The sequence below is a fragment of the Trichosurus vulpecula genome, chromosome 7 (genome assembly GCF_011100635.1).
Source record: "Trichosurus vulpecula isolate mTriVul1 chromosome 7, mTriVul1.pri, whole genome shotgun sequence".
NCBI classification, from domain to species: domain Eukaryota; kingdom Metazoa; phylum Chordata; class Mammalia; order Diprotodontia; family Phalangeridae; genus Trichosurus; species Trichosurus vulpecula.
The window spans coordinates 141228064-141255151 of NC_050579.1; the positions used below are offsets into that span (position 1 = coordinate 141228064).

The window sequence follows — 27088 nt, forward strand, 5'->3', positions numbered from 1 at the left end:
TTCTTCAGTAAATTGCTCCCACAGTCATTACTTCTCCTTAATCTTAACTCTTCTTTTCTACCAGTTTTGGGTTGTCATGCTATTTACCTACTTCTGTCCTTCTACAGCCAGATATTTAGAAAAAGGTATTTACATCTGTTGTCTCTACGTCCTTTCCTTTAACTCCTCAATCCTTTGCAATCTAGTTATTAGCCTCATCCCTCTTAACCATTCTCCCCAATTATCACTGATCTCTTAATTATTAAATTGCTGACCATTTTCAAGTCTTCATCCTTCTTGACCTATGCAACATGATGCTTTTTTAAATAGAAGGTGCTTAAAGAGCAATATAAATGCTAGCCATTACCTTCTTGGATCCTCCGAGTGTGGTTATTCCAGTTACCTATCTTGGTTTATCATCCATATCACTGTCCCTAACTGGTATGCCCTCAAGGCTTTGTCCTGGGCCGTGCTCTATTCATCTTACTTCTTTCCACCTTTATCTTGTACCTGACCCTTTGCCTCCATTCGCTCTAGTCACCTTTTTGCTGGACTACTGCAATAGCCTAATTGGTTGCCCTGCCTCTCAAGTGCTTCCCTTCTCCAATCCCTTCTTTACAGCTGCCAATGTTACTTTGTAAAGTGCAAGTCTAAAACATGTCATTCCTTCATTATTCAAAAAAGTTTGCTATTGCTTCTAAGATGAAATGCAAATTGCTCTGTTTAGTTTTTAAAACCCTTTATAATCTGAAACTTTTCCAACCTTACTATGTTATTCTTTCTGCACTCTACAGTTCAAGGTATTCCATTTCTCTATCTTTAAGGCTGTCACCTAAACATGGAATATATCATTCCCACCTCACTTTCTGATTTAGTGAACATAGCACTAGACTTGGAGTCAGGAAGACCTGAGTTCGAATCCAGCCTCAGACACATGAGCTATGTGACCCCAGGTAAGTCGCTTGACCTGTCTGCCTCAGTTTCTTCAACTGTAAAATAAAGCACACCTTGGAAGATTGCTGTGAATATCAAATGACATATTTGCGAAGTACCTGGCATATGGTAGATGCTTTATATTCATTCTCTCATCCGTATCTCTCTCTTAATAGCAGCCTTCCATGATCCCTGTCCCTTCATAAATTTACTTTTTATGTTGTATACACTTATGCTGGCACATGGCAAGTGCTTAATAAATGTTCTTAGGTTTTGGACCCAGCCCAACTTTTTGGTTTATGTTAGCTTGGATCTCTATCTTGTCCTTAGGAAGAAATCAATTTCTTTAGGATCACAACCATAATAATCTGGGCTGTCAAGGATACTCCCTTCAGAAAAAATATTTCCTGGGTAGTAGCAGGAGAGCACCCCTGTATGGGTAACAGAAAGGAGATGTCCATTTATAATACTTTCTTACTCTGTTCCTTGACTGAAGAAGTTAGGGAGGTCAGGCTATTAACTTCTCAAAATTCTTTAAAATCAACTTAATCCTGTTGTGTAAGTCAAGTACTATTCCTCTAGGAAATACCTGGGGATCTTTTAGGGCCTGATTTATTCAGTAATCATAGTGATTTTTGCTCTCAATGGCCTTAATGCTAAAAAAATAAATCATGAAGTGATTGGTCTGCAATTCATCTAAATCTCTTTGTAGCTACCCTATCTTAGCACAGTGCCTGGTACAGGTTAGGTGCTTAATGAATTCATATAATAGTACATTATTATTCTGAGATGAAGCAAAGAATGATTTTTCAAAGCTGACTTAAAAAAATAAAATATTAATGATCTATTGTTAGTCTTTAAGAATCAATTCAATATTACAAGCTGATATCTTTTTGATATTCCAGTATTAACTGGAATATATGCATACAAATACACAACTTTTAAAATCTTTGCATCTGGGGGCAGCTAGGTGGTACAGTGAGTAGAGCACCTGGCCCTGGAATCAGAAGGACCGGACTTCAAATCTGACCTCAGACACAACACATTTACTAGCTGTGTGACCTTGGGCAAGTCACTTAGCCCTAATTGTCCTGCATTCTCCCCTGCCAAAAAAAAAAAACAAAACTTTGTATAAAAAGTAAGCTTAAAAAAGGGTTCCCAGCAATCCAGTTTGAAACAGCAAATTTTTTAAAAAGTACTTCATTACATTACTGTCTAGAGGAACTAAATGTGAATTGGAAATAGGAAAAATGATAATGCTACTGAAATGACAAATACGGTCAGCAGTATTACGTAGTAAGGAGAGCACTAAATTCTTCAGTCAAAAGACCTGAGCCCCCAACCACTTACCAATTAAGTCATTTGCCCAGTCATAGAACTTCTCCAAGCTTCAATTTCTTCTGTAAAATGTTTAGATTTATTCTAAGGTCCCATATATCCTGATATTCTGTGATTCTCTGAGAAGACTCTCAAGGATATTTAGCAGGTAAAAGAATCTTAGCAAAAAACATCATGTTGACAGACATCTTGAACGCAGGGTTAGCCTGAAGAGCTACCTAACCTAGTAGAGGGCAAATTAGGAGATGTCGTCTTTTTGGAGGCTTTTCATTTAAATCAATAGCCCCACATCTAACAGACCCAACTTGTTTGCTCATCCCCAAACAGCTACTTTAAGAGAAGCATAGCAGTCAAGAACTTCTGTATACTGCTTTATACTTCAGAAATAATGGTAGCATTAAAGTAAATCCATGGAGGTAGCATGGCGTAGTGGCTAGAGATGGCCTTGAAGCTAAGAAAGGCCCAGGTTCAAGCCCAGTCTCTGACACTTGAAGAGAAGCTACAGATCTGCATTGGTAGGATTTTGCTCAGATGGAAGCTCTTTGTACAAAGTATTGTGGGAGACTTAGGTAAGACAAAACTGCAGTCCACAGAACCTAGGAGGTGAGGTAGGGTAGACAAATAAACGGTATGGCAAGTGGCAATGAAGCACCACAGAATTCAGGAAAAATGACCTTATTTCCTCATTTGGGGTTAGGAGACGTGGAAGTTTATGGAGGAGGTGGCATGTGACCTGGGCCCTGAAGGATGGGGAATAGTGGGCATTTCAGGAAATGGCAGGCATAACAAAAGTAGGTAATATAGTTTGGCTTCATCACTGAGTAATGTGAAAGGGAAGAAATAGCAGGAGCCAAACTGCAAAAGCAGCAAACTTGGGGAGGGATCTTTGAAATTTGTCTAGAAAAGTAGGAAAAGAAAAAAACACTATTAGAGAAAATATGGTGGTATGGCAAAAAAAAAAAAAAGCACTAGTTCTGGAATCAAAAGGTCTGTGGTTCAAGTCTTGACTTTACTATTATTAGTGATGTTACTCTGGGCAACTTGCTTATTAACCCCTCTGGGTCTGTTTCCTCACTTGCCAAAAGAGGGGTTTGAATCAAATTATGTCTGAAGTACCTTCCAGATCTGGCTCCCATAAATGCCTCCTCATCCATGAGTGAAAAAAGGGCAAGTAGGAGCACTAGTTAGGGATTTTCAAAACGTAAACGGCTATAGTAATTGTTAGTAAGTCAGGGCAAGAGAGTCCTAAACCCTGGCAGGAATGTGTTAATAAGCAATCTGTGGTTCTGGCACCTGATGCTTACACTCAGCTGGTGCAATTTTCTAGTAACATCCTAGAGAGAAAGACAGGGGAACACACACACATCCCAACAGTTAAGGCTGGCAACTATAATATTAATGAAGATGATTATTTTCCAATTCTTTTGCCTCATTTATATGACTAACTTGTAAATTAAAACCTTGAAGTTACTGTATGCTGAAATGCAAAAAAGTTAGAGGATGCTTCAGAATCTACTAGAGTTGAACCTTTTTTTTTTCTTTTTACAGAAACCACACAAAAAGACAGCAGAGCCGAAACGAGACCTAAATATCTACTGTGTTTATTTTTACTTGAGTATGGCTAAAAAAGGGAAGAAAAAAAAAAGAAACCCAAAACACAAGCAAACTGAAAAACCTTTTATTTGACATTCCAGTCCAACTCAGTGGGCAGAGATGATCTCTACTACCTAACGTAGACCGGGAAGGTTTTAGGGGCAGGAGAAAATCATGCCCATTTCACTGTTCTTGTGTGGTGCAGAGGAGTACATCTCAGAACCAAGGGAAACCAATGAAATTCTACTAGATCCAGGCACTTTATGTTCCCAGTTTTGAAAAGCCAAGTGTAAAAATTTTAATAAAAGTTAACTGCAACAGAGAAAGCATTCAGAATACCATCTTCAGCACTAGTGTGTTTACACTGTACGCAATCAGACAGCATCAAACAGAACAAATTACAACAAACAAACAAAAGTTTAATTAGATCAGGGTAATGGGCATATACATGAAAACACAAATTAACGAATTCCACTGCAATTAGGGGAAGAATGGCAATTCGAATCCAAATTAAGGATCTGCCAATAGTATTCAGGAAATCTTATAGAACTACACAGCTGAGCAACGTCTGAAAGCTTTGCAAGAGTGACCAGTGTGTGGTTAGACTTGGGGTGCGGACAGGGAAGGTGCTTTAGATTCCACAGTATCTGAATACACAAAACAAAGCCATTTACAAAACAAAAGAGTACCAAATGATACTTTAAATAAATAGTTCATCATTTTGATGAATATATACATTTAGTCCGCCTTCTTGGGGATTCAATTATCTAAGAGTGGCATATCACTGTCCAATGGTGCCGGGGCAAGTTCACATAAATAGAACAGCGTGGCTTCACTAGCTTCGGCTTCAGTCAATGGTTCCAGTCGAACAAGCTTACTCTGGGTTGGTTCTGGGTCCAGACTACTATCCAGAAGCTCATCAACCTCTAAGGGTTTGTCTGAAGAAGACGCAGCTTCCGAAGCTGCATTTCCATTTTCAGCAGTGGAGGATGGGCTCCCATCAAGAAATGCAAGGAGAGGAAAAGCTGTGTACTGGATGAGCTGCTTATCTAAAAAAAAGAACAGAATACTCTTAAGATTAGTTTATACAAAACCAAAAGGAAAACAGAGAAATTACACAATTAAGAAATAGAGTGGGCAGTAGAATCCAGGTCTTCTCCCAATTTTACCACTCTACTTCTCAGTGAAGGTATTGATGCAGTGATGCCAATCTCTATGTGAAAACAGTATCACAATCCCTATGTAATCCCAGCTTTTATGGACCACAATCCACAGAGAATATAGACTGTTACTCTTATCTGCGAGAGGAAAAAGAATCTAAAAGAGGCGGTTTAACTGTCACTTGGAGACTTAACTGTCATGACTAGAGAGATTGTATGAGGTATAGAGACAGGACTAAAAGGACTTATTTCCTGAGAGACTCTTTGAGTTCACTATCACTGAAAAAGGCTGAAAAGAGAAGATGTGACTGCCAACCTGAGAGATCTAAATGATACGACTGTTTCCCTAGCTAAAAATTCTGGAGTTGCAATTGATGGTTAGAGGTGTCACTGCTTGTGATCTTCCTCACTCTGATATACTGTTGAAATATTTCAATTTGTCATTATTCAGTCATTTCATTCATGTCTGACTAACTTTTCCTGACCTCATTTGGTGTTTTCCCGGCAAAAGATACTGGAGTGGTTTGCCATTTCTTTCTCGAGCTCATTTAAGACATGAAGAAACTGAGGCAAACAGGGTTAAGTGACTTGCCCAGGATCACACAGACTCATCTTCCTGACTTCAGGCCTGGCATTTTATCCATGTGCACCTAGCTGCCCCCCTAATATTTAAATATCTTGGTATTATTTGTTACATTGTTAATAAACTGCACAGCCATTAGCATTCACATTTCTTTGAAAATAGAACATCTTAAATTCAGCATGTCCAAAATGAATTCATTAACTCTAACCTCTGCCCCACAGGCTTCCCCTCTTCCTAACTTCTCAATTACTGTCAAATAATACCACCATCCATTCAGTCAACTTAGCTCTCAACCTAGGTATCATCTTCAGCTCCTCAGTCTCTCAACCTCCATATCCAATCAGTTGACAAGTCCCAGCATTTTTATTTTGTAATACCTCTTGTATACACCTCCTTCTCTCCTTTGACACTACAACCACCTCATCACCTCATGCTTGGTCTCCCTGCCTCAAGTCTCTCCCCACTGAAGTCTATCTTCCATTCAACTCTCAAAATGATACTCCTAAAACAAAAGTTTCACCCTATCACATCTTCCTCCATCCCTATTCAATAAATTCTGGCAGCTCCCTATTACACTAGAAATAAACCTAAGATCCTCTGTTTGGCTTTTAAAGCTTTCCGTAACCTGGCCCCTACCTACTTTTCCAGTCTTCTTATACCTTAACTTCACTAACTCCCTCTATGTATTCTGCCACCCAGTGACAATGGCCTTCTCGAAGTTCCTTGCACTAGAGACTCCATCTCCAGATGCCATTCATTTTCACCTGCTGTCTCCATGCCTGGAATTTTCTCCCTCATTTCTGCTCCTAGATTCCTTGGCTTCCTTCAAGTCTCAGTCCAAGTCCCACCTTCTGCAAAGAAGGCTTTCCTGATCCCTCTTAATGGTAACGTCCTCCCTTTGTCCATTATCTCCAATTTACCCTGTATATATCTTTTTTAGTACATAGTAATTTGCATATTGGTCTTTTGCTTTTCCTTATATCCTTACTGCTTAAGCATAGTGCCTTGCTTCACAGTGGATGTTTTAATAACTCCTCTCCATATAATCTAAATTCTGTCTAAACTTCATACAATTGTCCTATGGTTGGAATATCTTCCCCCAGTCCCCAAGCTTAACCTCTAGAAATCCTAACCATTATTTAAAGCAGAGGTGTCAAAATGGGCCCACAATACTCCAACTGCCGCCTGAACCAGATTAAAATGTAATTGGGAAGTATTTAGCAAAATAAGTAAAACTAGAACAAAGATAACGTTAATATGTGGTTTTTAAGTCAATATGTATAGTCAGAGAACCTCATATGTAGTTTAGTGGTTCCCATTTCGATTTGAGTTTGCCACCACAACTTTAATACCACCTAGAGAGGCAGTATGGTAAAGGGAAAAGAGTGCTGGATTTGGAGTTGGGAGCACCTGGAGACTCCTGCCTTTGCCACTTGTTATCTGTGTGGCCCTAGGAAAGTCATGTCAACTCTCAGGCCCTCAGTGTCTTCATTTATAAAACTAGGGGATTAAAGTCCCTTCTAGTTCTACAGCCATGATTCCTCTTCACTCTAGTCAATGAAAATTTTCCTCAGCTTTGGACTTTTTACAAAACGCTACTGCACCTCTCTCTTAATTCACTTACTTTGTCTTTTAATTATATTTTACATTCTCATATGACCTAAAAGTGTCAGAGAATGTCAGTATTGACATGACATACAACTTATTTTTCTGTGTAGTGCTCTCAAGCAAATTATCTATAAATGCTGCTTACTGCTGTCACTGTTAGGTGATTTTGCATAATTAAGAACAGATTGGCCAAGAAGGAGGGTGGAGGTTGTAAATGTGAGGATTGCTGAGAATTGACTGTGGTGTAAAAAAACAAATAGTACCAACAAAAGATAAAAAAAAAAACACCTCAATGTTGCATCTTATACACATACCTGATTTAGGCTTAGAATTTTTTCCATCTTCTGAAGTTGGCTGAACTTCATTACTCTTATTAGTTTCTGATCCTTTATTTTCCAACTGGGGAAAAAACCCAACATAGTCAAATATTATGCCTACATCTTTTTTGGGTTCTTGAAAACTTACCTATACATCAAGTATTGATACAGAAAAGTGTAAATATCAGTCACAGAATGTGCTGGAAGGGACCTAACAAAGCTCTGGTCCAAACTTCTTGTACATAGAGGAGAGGAATATGAAGATGGAGACATCTTCAACTGAGCTTACACTCTAGTTGGACAGAGAAGAGACCCTAATATATAAGACAGAGACCCTAATATATAAGAAGTAACCCTAATATATAGTATACTATAAGGCCAAAAGGTAAAAAGGAAGTGCTATGGGAGTTCAAAGGATACATCATTCCTAGATAACAAAGGGGGTAAGGAGGTAAAACTAGGGAAGGTTTCAAAGAAGAGGTAACACTTGAACTGTACCTAAAAGGGCAGCTAGAGTTTGAATGAAATATAGATTTGGAGGAGGGACCATTTTAAAATAAGAGAACAACTCTGAGTTGCACAGTTTGACTAGAACTGGGCTACGTGAGGAACAGCAGAAGGCAATAAAAATAGAAAAGCTGAAGCCAGATATTTCAAAAGGACCTGAATACTATCTAAGTAATTTGGATGTAATTTACTAGGCAATGATGTATTAAGTATTTAATTAGGAATGATGATCATAGCCATGTTTAGAAAGATTAAACTGGTCTGTAAGGTATTTATGATAGCAATGGGACTCTTTAAGAAAGTTGAAAGCTTGGCCCCCAATAAAAGAAGAAAAAATGGACTTCCCACCTTTTTCTGCAGAGGTAGGTGACTATGGATGTGGAACAAGATTCAGCTGATGTGCTATTTAGTCTCGCTGAAATGCTTTTCTTTTTTTTCCTTCCCTCCCTCTCTTTTGTGTTATAAGTGAAGCCAGAGTAAGGTATTTGGAAATTAAACTGATGTTAAAAAGAAGAGTTAGCAATAAAATTGAATGGGGATAGGAGACATTGCAGAGAAGGAAGATTTTAAAGTGGGAAGGAATTACACCATGACTAAGATTTCAAAATAACTCCAGATAAAGATTAAAATCTTTTTTAAATATCTCAAACCTTTTTTCTATAGAAATATTTTCAAAATGCTTTACACATTTTTCCAATTTAAGAGAAATAAAGAACTTGGGCACCACCTGCACAGACACAGATCACAATCTCTTCTAGAGCTTGGTAGACATATGAGTTGCTGTAGCTGTAAAAATCATCAACTTGCAGGCAACCTGATGATTGCTTAGCCCCTCTGAACTGAGTCCTTCCAGCTTGGCAGTATCTGCCAGAAATAGGACTGCATGACACAACTTTTGAAAACCCAGGGTCATCTCCATGTCAAGATGAGACAAGAGAGGAAGATTTCCTTTTCTGATTGACTTGGAATGATCATTGTTACTAACAATTACTGAAAAGAGAGCCTTAGAGGCTGAGGTACAATACAGCTGTCTGTCCCTTTGCATTCAGAATGTGTCTTTCTCTGCCACACAATGTCATCGTATCTACTTCTTACTACTCACTGTGCCATTTCTATACCTACCAAGATCTCCCCTTTCTTTATCTTCTATTTTTCTTGAACTTTTCAGGTTGGCCTGTGGTACAGATTTTTACAGCCACTAGTGAGTAATGCGTATCTATCTTCTGGACAGTAAATGGACCAATCACATCTTTAAATGCTCCTAACCAGCTTTTCTTTTTTCTTGCTCTACAGAAGTGCTCAAACTTTGAATGCTGGGGACTTTTTTGAGTACTTTTAAGGAAAAAAAGGTTGTCTCAGTTCCACCTGATGGTTAAGTTTGGCATTATTCTGTACCAAATATAAATAGAATGCTCCTATCTTATTCACTTAAGATTCTACATAAGAGGAAAATACACATTTATGAGGGTATTCTTATTAAGTATTTGTTGCAAAGCATTTGGGCCCTGGTTTATTTTTACTCAATACTGTTATTTTTCATTAACTGTACAGTCCTAAGTGAAAACCCCAGTAAATCAATGTCCTTCAGCGGAATTACAGGCAACTCTGTAGCTGCTCAACTTTCAGTTCCTGACACTTTTGTGATAGTTTCTCAATCTTAGAAAGAAAGATCCTGACCTGTGCTAAAGGGGTGACTTACAACATAGAAGGTAGTAAAGAATCAAAAACAGAAGCACATATATTAAATACACACAAGAGTAAAGGTCCCTTCCAGAAATAAGATTATATGACTAAGTACCATGGGAACACATTCATAATATGATTGAGGAGGCATGAAAAGTCTCTAACACAAGTAATCAGGTATTTATATATATAATATCGCACGTGCGTGCGCGCACACACACATACACATATCAGGTATTTTATATATAAAATATATATACTACATGATATAAAATACATAATAACATGTGTGTGTGTGTATATATATATATGTACATATACATATATAAATATAAACTGGCTTCTTGGTATTCAATTTTGACAAAGGATCAATAGTAGGTAGCTCTGTGAAGACCCAGAACCAATTATACATGTCAACACTCAAATATAACGCACAATAAAAATTACTTTAGTATGCTTCCCCCCCATCCCTAAACCACTGAGTGTTAGAATGAAAATAAAATAATAAATACATAACCTAAAATAAATAAAAATTTTTTAAAAACTTAAATAATTATGTGATAATTCTCAGATGATGGATTCATTTACTTTAAAACTTAGGTGTATGCACTAAGCAAATTAAGATTATAAAAACCAAGATGAGGGGAATTTTTGCCTGCCTAAGAGATAATATGGTGTAAAAAACAGTAAACTTGGAGTCTGAAGATATGAGTTCAAACATAGGCCCTGTAACTTATTAATTCTGTGACTTTTGGGAAGTCCGTTTTGTTCTCTCAGCCCCAATTTTCTCATTTGCAAAATAAGGGGGCTTGACTCGATTTTGCTAAGGTCCCTTACAGTTCTAAAATCCTATGAACCTTTGAGTATTATGAGACTGGCTTTTCTTATCGCACTTAACCTGGATGTACAGAGGCCACTCATGGGCCTGACCCCAACAGTAATCCTCAAGGAGGCTTTAAACTTCTCCATTCTGTCTCCTTGCCCCCTGCTCTCAAAGACTCACCATACAACCAACCGACTTTAGTCTTACTGCAGCTCAGACTCCTAAGTTCAACCAATCTACCAGCCTCAGCCTCCCTCAGTAGCAGGGACTTACAGTGTGCTGTCACCTCAGCCTCCCTCAGTAGCAGGGACTTACAGTGTGCTGTCACACCAGATCCCTTATGACTAGATATGATAGTTTACAAATCATCCTTATCTGGTCATTAAAGCAGGTCACTCAAAAATCTCTATTTGCTAATACTCTGTTAGCTCAGCAGAAGCTACCATATTATAAGTTAATTTCTTTAAACAGCCTACAATTCTGGTTTCATTAATTTAAACTTGCTACACCTCCATATCAGTCCAAATTATTGGCACTTTCACATATACTGTTAGGAAATTTAGCATAGTAATAAAAGGAATTATCATAGAAACAGTTTCCAGAAAAACACACTACTATAATAAACTACACTTATATCGTGCCATAAAGATTACAAAGCACTTTGCTGCCTGTAATTCTGTGAAGTAGTTTAAGTATTATCAGTTTACAGATGAGTAAACTGAGGATCAGAGATAATAAATTTCTTGCCAAGAATCATTCAAATATTAGGTATTATAGCCAAGTCTTCTGATTCAAGGTAGTGCTTCATGGTATAACATTGCCTCTCTCTACCAAGAAGTTTTTTAGAAGTATGGAAGGTATGTATATATTTACATGGTATATTTAATATATCGTTATTATTTCAAAGCTCCTCCTTTACAATCCCAACTTTAATCAGGAGATTGTCTAATACCCAACTATACTTTACACTAACTATACACTTATCTCTTAAGTTCCAAAAGAACAATCATCACTAAAAATTTTTACCCAGAACTCCAATACCTCCATTAGACCTACAGTTTATTAGAAAACAAAATGCTTTTCTTTAGTGACAGGAACAATTTCACTGCTTTCTAGTTATCAGGATATTATTTTAGATTTTTTTTTTTTTTACAGCTATGGGTCCTGAGCAATATTAACTAAAACTTACTTTTGTATTACTGATGTAATCTGTGGGATTCATCTGCACAGAGCTAGTGAAAAGCTGAAAGACCAAATGAGATATTGTAAGTTTAATAAATATTCAAAAATATTATATTTACTCATGATTTTCAAAAAGCCACAACAGGCAGACATCTTGTCTGGTAAAGAGATGTGACCCTACACCAGAAGTTCACAGGCAGGAGTATTATCTGGAGAAAATTTTGAGATGAGAAAATAAAAGAAAAAGATAAAACAAAGAAAGCCATACACCCAGACGGAATTTCTTTGCCACATATCACATGGAATTTGCTTCCTATTGTTTCATACTCCTCTTTCTGGTTCTAAGGGTACTGCTAAGGCACAGGGAGGCAATCTGGAGGCACTTAAGACAACTAGTGCATTTTCCTTCTCCCTTTGGATTTTTCTCTCATTATTTAAGCCTCTCAATGACATTATCCTGTCTTCCCAGGTTGCAGTCAGTACTAAAATAATACAGCTGGGAGCACTTATTAGCCCCCAATAGGTTTTGACTGAGGAGGTTGAAGACCCCTCCTCCAAGAAAATGGTACTAAGGATATAGTTAAAAAGTAACATTTGCTCCCAATGACAAATATACTCTTGAAGAATCTCCCAATATTGTTCTCTCTCCCCATCACTGTCACAAGAAACCTTAAGTTCTTACTAAACAGGGCTCTGCTAGCATGCACTAGTGGGTCACCTACTCAACATGCATATATTTTGCAACTCACACAGAAATTTATTCATTCCATAAATATTTGGTATTAAAACAGTTAAAGAAAGAAAAAAGCTGAACATGTGAGAGTACTAGGTATACAAGACAGAGCAAAATTCATGTGGAAAGGAACAGAAGAGTCTTATAACAGGAAGAGAATAAAGTTAAGTTTGGATGAGGACAGGGACAGAAATGGGAGGAGGGAGTAGCATGAAAACAGACATGGGGTAGAAATGGGAATGAGAGGTTCTAGGGATAGTGAATAGACCAGTTAGTTGAATCAGAAGGTTTGAGGTGGTAAGTACTGACCAGCAAACAAGGGGACTAGGACTTAATTATCTTCATATGTTCTTAGGAAACCTCTGTGCACAGCATATGCTTAGGGGAAGGGTCAGATTCTGTCCCCTTGAATAAACAAGGGAAAACTACATTATTTCCTCTAGGACTACACATCCTGGAAGCACACTGGAGTTAATAGAGTAAAGGCAAGTTCAAGGGGAATTCAGAGTAAAAACTGGTGCTCTGGGAAGAAGAATGCTATAATGGTCAATCAATCGATCAACATTTAATAAGTACCTACTATATGACAGGTACTATACTAAGTGATGGGGATACAGAGAAAGGCAAAAGACAGGTACTGTTTCCTAGGAGCTCACGGTGTAACAGGGAAGACAACATGCAAATGATTCTGCACAAACAAAGCTATATAAAGGCCACACTGGAAATTAACAGAAGGAAGGAATTAGAATTACAAAGGATCAGGAAAGGCTTTCTGTAAAAAGGGAGTTTTAATTAGGACTTGAAGGAAGCTAGGTAAGTGAAGAAGTGGAAATGAGGGGGGAGAGAATTCTAGGCACGGAGACAGCCAGTGAAAATGCTGGAGTCAGGAGATGGAGTGTCTTGCACAAGTAAGAGCAAGAAGGCTGTCAAGAGAGTGTGTTTGTGTGTAGGGGACTGAGGCAGGTAGGGGTGGGGTGAGGAGGTATAAGACTCAGAAAGAAGAAAGGAAAGAAAGGTTATGAAGGTCTTAAAACTGCACACGGAGGACTTTATATTTGATCTCGGAAGTGCTAGGGAACCAGTGGAGTTTAATGAGTGGGGATGAAGTGGAGGGTCGGGGTGAGGATGGAGATATAGTTAAGACTTAGACTTTAGAAAGATCACTGACAACTGAGTAGAGGAGAGACTGGAGTGGGGAGATACTTGAGGCAGGGGGACCAAACAGCAAGCTCTTACAATAGTCCAGGCATGAGGTGATGAGGGCCTGTGCTAGGACAGCAGCAGCATCAGGGAAGAGAAGGGGGTGTGAGAGAAGTTACAAAAGTAAAATGGGGAAGTTTTGGCAACAGATTTTAATATGGGACTGGGAGTGGGGGAAGAGAGTGAGAGGAATTGAGGATGACCTAAGTTGCCAGCTTGTGACTGTAAGGATGGTGGTACCCTTGACAGCAATAAGGAAGCCAGTAAGAGGGAGGATTTTGTGGGGAAGAGATAAGAAATTTAGTTTTGCACATGCTGAGTTTAAGTTGTCTGTGGGGCACTGAACTCGAGATGTCTAATAGGCAGCTGGAGGTACGAGACTGGAGGTCAGCAGAGGGATTTAGCAAGTAGATTTGAGAATCGTCAGCAAAGATGATAATTGAAATCATGGGTGCTGATGAGATCACCAAGTGAAAACAGTCCAGAGGGAGAAGAGAGGAGAGCCCCACCGTCCTGTGGGATACCTGTGGTTAGTAGGCATGAACTGAATGAAGATTCACGAAGGAGACTGCAAAGGAACAGTCAGATGTGTGGCAGGAGAATCAGGAAGAAGCAGCTTCTTGAAAACCTAGAGACAAGTGAGTATCAAAGAGAACAGAGTGATAAATGATGTCAAAGACTGTAGAGAGGTCAAGAATAATAAGGACTGAGAAAAGGCATTAGAGATCATTAACTCTGTAGAGAGCAATTTCACTTCATTGTAATGATGAGATCAGAAGTCAGATTGCACAGAATTAAGAAAAAACTGAGGAAAAGAAGTGGAGCACCCTATTGTAGATGGTCTTTCCAAGGATTTAGCCACAAAGGAGAGAGAAAGATGGTATGGATGTGTCAAGTGAGGTTTTCTGAGGATGGGAAAAGGCACGAGCATGTTTGTAGGCAGTAGAGAAGCATCCATAAGATAGGGAAAAAAACTGATAAAACTGACATTTTGAAAGATAATCCAAGATAAACTCACTGACTAAAGAAGCCAAAGATGATACTAGGAATTTTCTGAAAGATATCACAACAGTAAGAAGTCAGGGGAGCTTCGCTTAAGATCTTTCAGTGATTTAGAAATTATATCCAAACCTCTTCCCTGCCTTATCAAGAAGAAATGAAGTAGGAATAGAAAAATAAAAGTTACCAAGAGAAAGGGAAAACATTTTTATACAGCTATTATAAGCTATGGAAAAACACTGACTAAAGTACCAGAACCTGTAATACTACTGACATTTCTTGTCCAGGTACATATCTTACCTGCAAGAACCCAGGTTGGAGGGTGGGGTGGGGAGAGGGGCTTTCATTTTGGGTTAAAGGGTTCACAAATTACTGAGCTTTTTGCTCATGCCAACTCCCATGTGGGCCAATCAAATCTAAAGCCACCACAAGGGATATCACTTAACCACTTGAAGGCCCCAGATAGTTAAAAGGAAGTCTCCTCACCAATCTAACCCCAGGAGGTCCCTCCTGTTCCTTGATCACAGTACCAGGCCTGAGTTGAAAGAAGTCCCCATCCTTTGTCCAACTGCAGTCTTTTCAAAGCCCTGGGAAGCCACGTGCAAATTAACACAAGTCTGAGGTACCAGTACACACCCAACAAACTGGCAAAAATTATTACAAGCAATGGAAATGAATGCTAACAGTGCTGTGGGAAAAGGTGCACTCATTTGCTGGTGAAAGCATCTACATCAATAGAATTCTAATAGCATACAATGAAAGTTACAAAATAATAATACCCTCTGACTCAGTAGTTCCATTGCTGGGAATATATTATGAAATGTGTTATCAAAGACAAAACAAAAAAAGCTTTGTGCTTCAAAGTTTTTCTATAGTATCACTACTTCTAATTGAGGAAAAAACACTGGAAGCAACCCAAATGTCCAAAAATAGAGCAAAAACTGAGGGGAGAAAGGGAGAGGAGGGGAAGAGTAATTAAAAATACAAAAAAGTCAATGTTACAACGAAGATTAGAGGGAAAGCAGAAAGCTGGGAAACGATTTTTTTTACAGCCAGTGTTTCTGATAAAGGCCTCATTACTAAAATATACAGAGAAGGGAGTCAAATTTATAAGAATACAAGTCACTCCCCAATTGATGAATGTTTAAAGGATATGAACAGGCAGTTTTTAGAGAAGAAATTAAAGCTACCAGATTATGATTATATGAAAAAAATGCTCTCACTATAAATTAGAGAAATGCAAATTAAAACAACTGAGGTGTCACCTCACACCTATCAGATTGGTTAATATGATAGATAAGGAAAATGATAACTATTGGGAGATATGGGAAAATTGGAACACTAATGCATTACTGGTGGAATTGTGAACTGATCCAACCATTCTGGAGAGCAATCTGGAACTATGCCCAAAGGGCAACTAAACTGTGCAAACCCTTTGATTCAGCAATACCACTACTAGGTCTGTATCCTAAATAGATTATAAAAAAAAGAAAAGGACTCACATGTACCAACATATTTATAGCAGCTCTTTTTGTGGTGCCAAAGAATTGGAAATTGAGGGGATGCCCATCAATTGGAGAATGACTGAACAAGTTCTGGTATATGAATATAATGGAATACTCTTGTACTGTAAGAAATGAGGAGCAGATGAATTTCAGAAAAACTTACATGAACTGATGCTGACTGAAGTATGCAGAACCAGAACACTGTACACAGCAACAGCAACATCATGCAATAATTAACCATGATGGACTTAGCTCTTCTCAGCAATACAATGATCCAAGACAATTCCAAAAGACTCATGATGGAAAATGCTACCCACACCCAGGGAAAGAACTATGGAGTCTGAATGCAGATCAAAGCATATTATTTAAACTTTTTTTTTCTTTCTTGTAGTTTTTCCCCTTTGTTCTGATCCTTCTTTCACAACATAACTAATGTGGAAATATGTTTAACATGACTGTACATGTATAACTTATATTACGATTGCTTGATATCCTTGGGGGGAAGGAGGGAAAAAAATTTGGAACTTGGAATTTTACAGAAATGAATTTTGAAAACTACCTTTACATGTAATTGGAAAAAAATAAAATACTCTTAAGAAAAAAAGGCAATGTTAGAGGGGCTACAGAAAGATTTGCACACTATGTTGCTGGTGGAGTAATAAAGTAGTCCGACCATTTTGGAAATCAATTGGAAATTTCATGAGTAAAGTCAAAACACTATTCATATACTTTGACCTAGCAAAACTACTACTGGACAAATACCTTAATGAGAAAAATGAATGAGAAAATGAGAAAAAATGAAATGAGAAAATGAGAAAAAAAGAAAAATCCTATATACTTCAAAATAATTATATCAATACTCATTGTGGTACCAAAAAAAAAACTTAAAGCAGAAAGTTGCTTACTGACTGAGGAGTGGCTGAACAAACTATCGAATACAAATGTAATGGCCTATCAATACACCATAAGAAATGATTAATATGAGAAATTTAGAGAAACATGGATGACATGATGGGGAAGGAAGAAGGCAGAATCAAGAAAAACACACACACACACACACAAATAATGTAAATAATAACTTAAAAAAAGCAGTCAAACTATGATAAACTGTAAAGAACAATCTTATCTTAGGGAACCTGAGGAAAAATACTATCCTTCCACTCAATAAAGAGGCAGGATCTACGGATGTGTAATGCGGTATACACTGTCAGTACTAGAAACTGTCAGTTGGTTTTGCTTAATTAATTGGTGATACTTTGTTGTTGTTCAAATGAAGGGTTCAACAGAAGGCAGGTTAAGGGGAAATGATTGGTGTAAAAAAAAAAACAAAAAAGCAACAAATTCATTAATTTTTTTTTAAATAAGAGGAATAGTTAAATTCCGGAACATTAATATAATGCAGGGCTATCCAACTTAGGTTACCTTAGGGCCGTATTAAAATAAAATAATTATTCGAGGGACACACCCAGAATAAAAAATACAGTACACCAATAGAAAGTGGGGGAACGTGCATCATCAATGACAGGTGAAGGCGTGAAGCACGAAAGCAACACAAAACAACAAAGCCACAACAATACAAATGTAGGTGCATACTGACTAGTCTGCATCGTGCAGATGGAACGCATCCCACAGATTGACTGAAAATTCCATGCGATATGTGCAATAAAACACCAAAGAAAATTAACATCGAAGAGATTATTTATTAGTGATGGAATTTAAAATCTAATACGCATTCCATGCAAATTATTATTTTATTTTTTCGCTTGTGAAAATTAAAACCCACAGGCAGGCCGCATAAAATTGCACTGCGGACCATATTTGGAAGCCCTGATAATCTATTACTATGATGAAATAATATTAGCAAGCATGAGGAGAAAAAGGAAATCAGTTAAGAGCTTTATGTAATAATGCAATAAAAAACGGGACCAAGAATACTGCAGAATTTCAGTGTTGGAGGAGACCATCTAGTCCAACCTATATCCTAAAAAGAATATTCATGATGACATGCCTGATAAGTGGTCAAATGCAACATATGTTCTGAAGAGCTCTGGGGAGAGAGAACCCACTTACCTCCTGAAGCAGTCCAATCTAATTCTGTATACTACAGATCTTTAATTATTAGCAAAATTTTCTTGACAGAAAACCTTTCAGCTTCCACCCATTGTCCCTAGCTCTCCCTTTGAGGGTCAAAAAACAAAACAAAAAAAACCAAACAAACAAATTCAGTCCCTCTTCCATGTGATAGCCTTTTAAATACCTGAAGAAGAGATATCCCCTCTCAACCTTCTCTTTTCTAGGCTAAATATCCCCAATTCCTCCAATCCATCTTTATTTGGCAAGGAACAAAGACCTTTACCATCCAGCTGTTATTCATTCATTTTAACTGTGTCCAACTCTTTGTGATCCCATTTGGGGCTTTCTTGGCAAAGCTACTGGAGTGGTTTGCCATTTCCTTCTCCAGCTCATTTTACAGATAAGGAAACTGAGGGATGGTTAAGTGACTTGCCCAGGACCACACATCCTGCAGCAAAATGCTATTTCTCTTAAGCTGTGACATCTGTAATTAAATACATTATTTTAGATGTGGTCTGACCAGGGCACAGTACAGAGGGACGAATAACTTCTTCCTGAAAGCTACTCCTCTCTTACTGTGGCCCAAAAGGAAATTAGCCTGCCATATAACACTGCTGACTGATACTGACTGAGCTTATAGTCCACTAAAACTTTCTTCCCTTATTTCAAACAAAGTGACTCCTCCATCTTGTAACTGTGAAGTTAACCTTTTGAATTCAAGGACTTTAATATTCATTCTTACTGAATTAGTTAAATCCAATGTTCTAGTGACTAGTCTAGTTTGTCACAATCTTTTTGGATCCTGACACCCGGTGTGTCAGCTAACCCTCTCAGTACTGTAACATGTGCAAATCTGACAAATATTCCATCTATAGCTTTACCTGTCTCACTGATAAAGATACTGAACAACACAAGGCCAAGTACAGCAACCTGGTGCCCTATACTGGAAACTTTCAAAGCTAAAAACTTGCAGTGACCTCTTAATCTTAGTTATTCAACCAGTTCCAAAGCCATCTAATTACATCTAATCCAAAGCCAGAACATATTTTGAACCTCTGCCTTACACTACTAGCATGAGAAACTTTAATCCAATGCTTTATTAAAATCCGTGTAAACCTATATGAACATCGATCCCTTGATCTACCAGTTTAGTAACTCGGTCGAAAAAGGGGAAAAAAAGTTAATCTGGCAATGATTTGTTCTTGCAAAAGTCAATATATTGGCTTTTCCATGATCACCACTCCCTACTGTTGTTGTTTGTCCCACTTTTTCAAAAAGGACCATGATATAAGGAAGGTGATGCCGTAAACTGCAAGTAAACTGGATTTAAGGGAGGCAGGGCTGTGCAAAGTAGCAGTCTCACTTTCTCCTCTGGAGCCATCTGGATCCAGTGGCAAGATACAGATCAGGACAATTGGAGATAGTCCCTATTCCCTAGTGACTATGACCACAAAAGAATAAGCAAATGGGAATGAACAAAGAATCCAGACAGAGACTAGAGTAATGACTGAAATGTTATAACATAGTGTGCATTTTTATTTATTGAAATGAAGATAGCTGGAAAACAAGTGTAACTAGTCATATTGCTATTCAATATAAACTTAAAATCTTTTAAAAGGTCTTGGTTTCAGTTACAGGCCAGAGGGAGGAGCTGAGGCCAGAGGTTACATACCCCAGGACTAGAAGTGATTACAAAAACTAAACTATGACAAATAGAATCCAACCATAGAGAGTTACTATGGGAATAGAGAAGACCAGGACTCATCTTCAGAGGAAGATACTGAAGCAAAGAAATACTCTTCTACCCCAAAGGATAACACCAAATGGTCACTTGCTCAAAAAGAATTCACAGAAGAACTTAAAAAAGACTTTAAAAATCAAACGAGACAGACTGAAGAAAAACTAAAAAAAAAAAAAAATCCAAGAAAAACAAGACTAATTACAAGGGCCTCAATAAGGACAGACTTTACCTTTTATGTATGTAAAACGCATGTCTAAGGCTGTTATTAGTAATTGGGTAGTTTGTAAGAAAGACTGGGATGGGGGGGACGGATGAACGTGGGACAGACCTGAGTATGTGACTTTAAAAAGTAAAACTGTTTAGGAACAGCTAAAAAAGAGTAATTATTTTACACAAATGAGATATGAGAGGAAGAACTGACACAGGAATTAGATGGGGGCAGAGGACTGTTCTGGAGATTTGCTTTCATCGAGAATGGGTTTAAGAGGGAACAATACATAAATCTACAAGAGTATAAAAGTCTAAATTTAGAAAGAAAGGGATAGGGAGGGGGGAGAGGGTAAGGGAGGAATCTCTAGAAGGGAGGGTGAGGGAATAGGTTAAGGGGGATATAGAACAGTGTTTAGATTTATGGGAATGGGAGGATAAGGGAGGGATCTTTAGAGGGGAAGGTGAGGGAATAGGTCGGGGGTGGGGAGGAGATATAGAAAGGTGTTTAGATTTATGGGAGGGACAACTAGGTGGCACGGTGGATAGAGCACTGGCCCTGGAGTCAGGAGTTTAAATGTCACCTCAGACACTTACTAGCTGTGTGACCCTGGGTAAGTCACTTAACCCCAACTGTCCTCCCCCACCCCAGTCAAAAAAAAAGATTTAAATATGGTGGTTCCACAACTAGAATTATATGAGACCTAGCAGTGGAGACACTAAAAGACCACAGGTCTTGAAACACTATATATGGAAGAGCAAAAGGCCTGGAGTTCCAGCCAAAAATATCATACCCAGCAAAGCTAAGCATAATCCTGAATGAAAAAAAAAATGGACATTTAATGAATTGTCAGGTATTCAGGGCTTTGTTAAAAAAAAAACAAACAAACCTGAATTTAGTAGAAGATTTGACATACAAGAGCCAAGAGAACTATAAGGTACATACCAAAGACTAATTACAAAAGCCTCAATAAGGACATACTGTTTACCTTTTATGTATGTAAAATGTAAAACGTATGTCTAAGATTGTTATTAGTAATTGGATAGTTCACAAGAAAGACTGGGGGGGGGGGCAGGGAGGAGACCTGAGTATATGACTTTAAAATATAAAACTGTTTAGGAACAGCTAAAGGGTCATTATTTTATACAGATGAGGTGGGAGAGGAAGAACTGACGTAGAGAAATTAGACAATGGAGGAGGACTATTAGTTCTGGAAACTTACTTTCATGGGGAATGGGTTCAAGAGGAAACAATACATATATATCTACAAGAGTATAAAATCTAAATTCAGAAAGAAATAAAACGCTAGGGGCAGCTAAGTGGCTCCGTGAGTAGAGCACCAGCCCTGGAGTCAGGACGACCTGAGTTCAAATGCAGCCTCAGACACTTGACACACGTACTGGCTGTGTGACCTTGGGCAAGTCAAATGCCCTGCCAAAAAGAAAAAAAAAGAAAAGAAAAAAGAAAAAAAATAAAACGCTCTAAGGAGATAAGGAGGTGGAAGAGGATAAGGGAGTGATCTTTAGATGGAAGGGTGAAGTAATAGGTCAAAGGGGGGTACATAAGGGGGTTTAGATTTATGGGAATGGGAGCATAAGGGAGGGATCCTTGGAGGGGGAAAATAGGTTAAGCAATAGGAGGGCAAGGTAGCAGGTAGAAGTGAAGTAGAGGAGTCAGAAGGGATAGGAAATAAGAGATATGCACAAACATAAAACAAAGATCAAGAGTAGAATTTGTTAGGGAAAGTATATGTTTATATATGTATGTACATATGTGTGCATGTATGTGTGTAACCACGCTTAACTGTAGCAGGGGGTGCAGGAGGGAGGAAGAACAAAGTAAAAAGTGCACAGTAGAGAACAAAAGAAAACTTACAAGGAAGCAAAGAAAAGACAGATAGCTCTCAACACAACACAGTATTTATTACATAGGCTTTCTTGAAATGGAAATTTATTGTTATGTATTTTAAATCCTCTCTTATGTTCTGCTGTGCACATGACATGTTTTTTTCTTTTCTTATTTTATATTTGTTTTAATATTTAAGTATATAATGTTTCTTTTTCTTTTCTTATTGTGTATTTAAGTTGTGGGAAAATAAAATTCAATTAAAAAATAAAAAGATGATGGTGCCACAGGAACTAGGCCAAACTACAGCAACAAGGCCAAATGCTTCACAGGTCAAGTTAGAAATAAGACAGGCCAATGGATATAAGAAAACTAATGATCATGTAGTACAGGAGGCTGAAGGGAGGTTAAAACATACTATATACAGTTATGAAATGAATAATAATAGTCTGTAGACCAAAGACTTGTGAAATTATATGGTGCAATGGAAGAAAAAAATACGACAGTACTGAATAATGTTATAAAATCAATTTCTTTTTCTTTCCAAAATAAGGAAAATCTACACGTCTGAAGATACAAGGAAAAGTACCAGTGTAAAAATATTAACAGGGAAAGAAAAGTTGTAGGAGTGGACGCTGGGGAAAAGAATAAGATTTAGGCTTAAAGAATCAAACCATAGGGTAATAGTGCTAGAAAGAGAATCAACTCTAACCCTCTCATTTTACTTAGTAGGAAACTGAGGCTCAGTTCCTGGTTCAGTCATATAACAAATTAGTAGTAGAGAAACAGGAAGGAGGAGAAAAGGAGAGAATGAAGACAGATGCTAGGAAGATGACAATGCTCATGTGGGAAGGCCCTAATATCTCATTAATAGAAGCAAAATCATCTGCTAAGAATGCTTTGTTTTAAGGGGGAAAAATTGGAAAACCACACTGAAGAATGTACTAGATCATCCGCAAGAGAAGAACAGAAGTACTGACAATGAAGTATCCTGGAACTAACTGTAGAATTTGGAGTGCCCCAGATTTGCAAGCTTTGTTATTCTCTAGCAGCATTCTAGAATGTGAACATTTAGATAAAAATGGAGAGAAAGGTTTTTTTAAGCCAAAAACACATTATGTGCAGAAGCCAATCAAAATAATAAAGGTGGAACCCCTGGACTGCAATGATGCTCTGGAGATGGTGCAAATGTCAGAGACTCTGAAAAGCAGCAGAGAAACAACTGTCTGGAACTAATACTGGAGTAAGGAACAAGTTGACCTTGCCCTCCCACTGAAGCCTAAGGTGGATGGAGAATAGCATTCAATTAGAAAGGGAAGCTGGGAAGGTAGTATCTAGAGGGTAGACGCAGGTTTCATTTGTAGAAGAAAGAGTGAAGAGATGAGAAAAATTATTTAGGATAAAAGAGAAGTCTGCCCACAGTGGTGGAGAGGGTCAAAGGCAGAAGATATGAGAGCTTGGGTAAATTGAGTGTGCATGAATGGATGTATGGGTAAAAAAGAATGAAGGAACAAAAAGAGAAGTTTACACAAGAATAAGAGTTAAAAATAAAGGTTCCTAGTCAAAAAATGTTAGAAATCAGTCATCTGTGGAAAGGTGGGAAGAGAGGGGGAAGACAGTGGCTCTCAAGATATGATGAGGAATCACATTTAGAAATCCAACAGTCCTTGAAAATCACATTTCTATAAGAAAAGTAGTATGTCCATTTAAAATGGAAATACATTTCACATATGTACACATATATATAAAAATAAAAACTTTTCTGGCTGGCCAGGGCCCCTAATAATTCTTGTTCATATCACAGTGAGTTCAAACAAGACCCAGATTTAACAGTATTGTTGATCAAAGTTCAAATGCTGCCATTGAAGGATTAAATTCAACTGCTACTCTAGGAACACCCTGATCTAAATGTCCTGAACACATTAATAAAGAGCCTACGGGCTTCCTTTCAAGGCCTACCATCAGAATTTTAAAAAGAAGGATAAGCCACGCAGGATACAAAAAGAAACAAAAAACACTCTCCCCCAAACTGTTTTAATTTCTATTCATAGTTTTGAGAAATCAACAAATACATCTGAAGAGAAAAGAGCATATAAAACACTTACATCCACCAGTAGATCTGGGTCTATGCTAAACTGTCTTCCTGAAAGCATGGCTTGGAAGTCTTCTAGACTGCAATCAATACTGTCAAGATAATCCAACAGCTCAACCCTAGAGAAAAGAGAAGAAGAATGAAATATGGTAAGTTCTGAGATGTGTGTCTGCATGTAAGTCTAAAATTATTTTTGAAACCCCACAACAACCTGGCTAGGCAAAAGAAGTAATCCCAGCAGCATATCAAACTGCAGATTCCAATCAAAAAAAGATTAAAATATAGACTGTTTAATTAAATATTAGAATATTAATTTGGAATACTTTGGTGCCAACATGCTTTAATTCATCTTTTCTCCTCCAAATTATTTTATTAAATGTTGTAACTTGGCGTCTATTAAATGTTTTATTCTTAACTTTTCTGCAAAATGGCCATGTCCACTGTCTAATAAGAATATGTCAAGGACCTTGTGAATTGCTATACATAACCTGTGGGTACTCAAATGTTAGCCGATAAAAATTTTTTAAAGAAGAGTAGCTACTGGCATGGAGCAAAACAAAAAGATCTATGTCTTGAGAATGATCATACCACTCTGCTTGGAGCCAACCCTGAGCACAAAGGAAGTTTTTTACATAAGCTAGAGCTACTAGATGGACCAGAAACTAAGGAATTTCATCACTCTACTGAACTTACCAATTTAAAAACGAAGCTTCATCATGCAGAAGAACAAGAAATTTAATTGTATACTATTTGACTCACGTATAAACCTGAAAATGAAATTCTAGTAGATATTGGGAAAGATTTCAGAAAAATTTTAGGCATGACCATATCTCTTAACCTATTATACATATATACACATATATAATTATTATTTCACCTATTATATAAAGTTTATGTCGCTAAAATTCCTACATTAGCTCCTGTGCAAGACAAATCCATAAATACTTTTGAGTTAAAAAGGAAACTTGAATAAACTTAATGAATTCCTTTCCAGTCAAAAGTTAATTGTACTGCTTTTAAAACCCTCTCCTCTGTACTCATGCATCCAGTCAAAAGTTAATTGTACTGCTTTTAAAACCCTCTCCTCTGTACTCATGCATCTTCTATCTTCTGAATGTGGTGGGTAAAAGATGAAATGACTAAGGAAACAAAGGTTTGATCTTCTGAACATACTGATTTATTAAGTAAATGCAGGCAATTGCCTAACAAAGCAGGACCAGACCTCCTCAGCTTAGAGTGAGCTGAACTCAAATACAGGGGGAGACAGACTTTTATACAATAAAAACAATCAAATAAGTCTAGTTAATTAAAAAAGAAACAATACAACATTAGGTAATCTGATTTCTAAATGGATGAAAGATTAGGGACATTCCAAGTTGGGAGGGGGAGAATGAACAGGTACAATTCCCTGAACTCAGAAAAGGAGATGTCCCATTCCCCAAAACATCTGTAAACAATCAAAAGAACATGGCAACATTAACTGTGGATAATCTAGGACACATCCAAATGGGGCAGATTGTCAGTTTTATCGTAAAAGTTTTGTTTTGTTTATTCCATAACCAATGCACCATTCAAAAATCCAAAAACAGGAGCTAACTGAAAATAATCAAATATATAAAATGTTCTTTCAGTGGAATCCCCCTGACTAGTCAAGACCACAAAAGAACATGAAATGAACAAGACAGAAAATATTATTCAACAGTTAAGACATATATTTACTTTAACTAAAAGATAGGTGAGAAGGGTAAGGGAGGTTTAGTAAACCAGAAATTAGAAACTCATGCTTAACCTTTAAGTACTTTTTTCAGAAGTTGTAGAAAACTCAAGTACAAAAACCACAAAACTTAGCATCATGAATTTAGAGACAAAAGAAACCTTAAAGATTATCTACAGAAATATGCTCATTTTAGATTAGGAAACTGAAGGTCAGAGAAGGTGTCTTGCCTGAGGTCACACAAATATTAAGAATCAGAGCCATAATTTGATCCCTGGTCCTGACTCCAAGGCTAGCATTCTTTCTACCTCTTTTGTGTTGAGGCTACATAGACAACACTGCACACACAAAAAAGGCAGAGATGATAAAAAAGAAACCGTCTAGCACATACAAGCATACCTTTAGGTTTAGAAGAAGCCATAATTAAGCAGACCAAAGAAGAATTTAGCAAACTGGACATAAATTTTATTGAGTAAATAACTAAATTTTTCAAGGACTGAAGAAGAAACTTGAAGGGGTAGAAACAAAATATGCAGAAGTCTACCAGATAATAAGAGTGAAGTACAGAAACAGAATAATAATTTAATTTATCAAGCTCAAAATTAGTATTCAAAATTAAATCACTCACTTTCCTAAAAGATTGATGTTTTCATTCAGGATAGAATCCATCATAGAGACAGGATCTTCTGAAGTCAGAGTAGACGAGTTGTTTACCTGGACAGCATTAGACATGAGCGAGCTGCCATTCTCGCTGACAGAATTCACACGGTGACTGGCTGGAACACTGACTGGTTCACTTCTTTTGTCCCCACCCTGAATAACAGCAGCATAATCATCCTCATTGTCATCTTCTACAATGACAATATCAGGGTACTGGCTACAACTATGCCATGGACAGGAGAGAAAAGAAAGAAGCAGTTAATATTCTTTTCCTTAAAGTTCCTACCACTACTGTAAATTTCTAGATATTTAACACTGATAGAACATAGAATTTAGATTTTAAAACCACAGAGGACACAGCGATATAAGATGCTATTAGAAAAAGGGCCTATATTCTAGAACTACAGTCTAGAATAAAATTATTAAATCATTCTGTTCTTCCTTCTTATGCCAACGTCAAGACGTGTGACTTTTTGATGGTTCAGTAACACCCACCACTGAAGCAGACCTAAAACTATCTACAACTTAGTAGTACGTGACAGCTGCCACAAGCTCAGAAGTTATGAAATTTACTTATAGTCACCAAGCAAAGACGTGTCCAGACTGGAGTCC

At 37.5% G+C, this 27088-nt stretch overlaps 1 protein-coding gene across 3 annotated transcripts in view; it reads right to left on the reverse strand.

Moving 5' to 3' along the window:
• Positions 1-3912: 3912 nt before the first annotated feature.
• Positions 3913-27088, reverse strand: part of HSF2 (heat shock transcription factor 2) — a 45955-nt gene continuing 22779 nt past the window's right edge. The window contains exons 9-13 of one of the 3 annotated variants that reach the window (XM_036768856.1): positions 26445-26699; positions 24116-24221; positions 11714-11767; positions 7509-7593; positions 3913-4892 (exon numbers count right to left, since the gene is read on the reverse strand). In XM_036768856.1, coding sequence (XP_036624751.1) covers positions 4603-4892; positions 7509-7593; positions 11714-11767; positions 24116-24221; positions 26445-26699 — 790 coding nt within the window. In that variant the 3' untranslated portion in view covers positions 3913-4602. Of the gene's footprint in view, positions 4893-7508; positions 7594-11713; positions 11768-24115; positions 24222-26444; positions 26700-27088 lie in introns of those variants that run through there. The other 2 variants (XM_036768857.1, XM_036768858.1) reach the window with 2 other exon arrangements.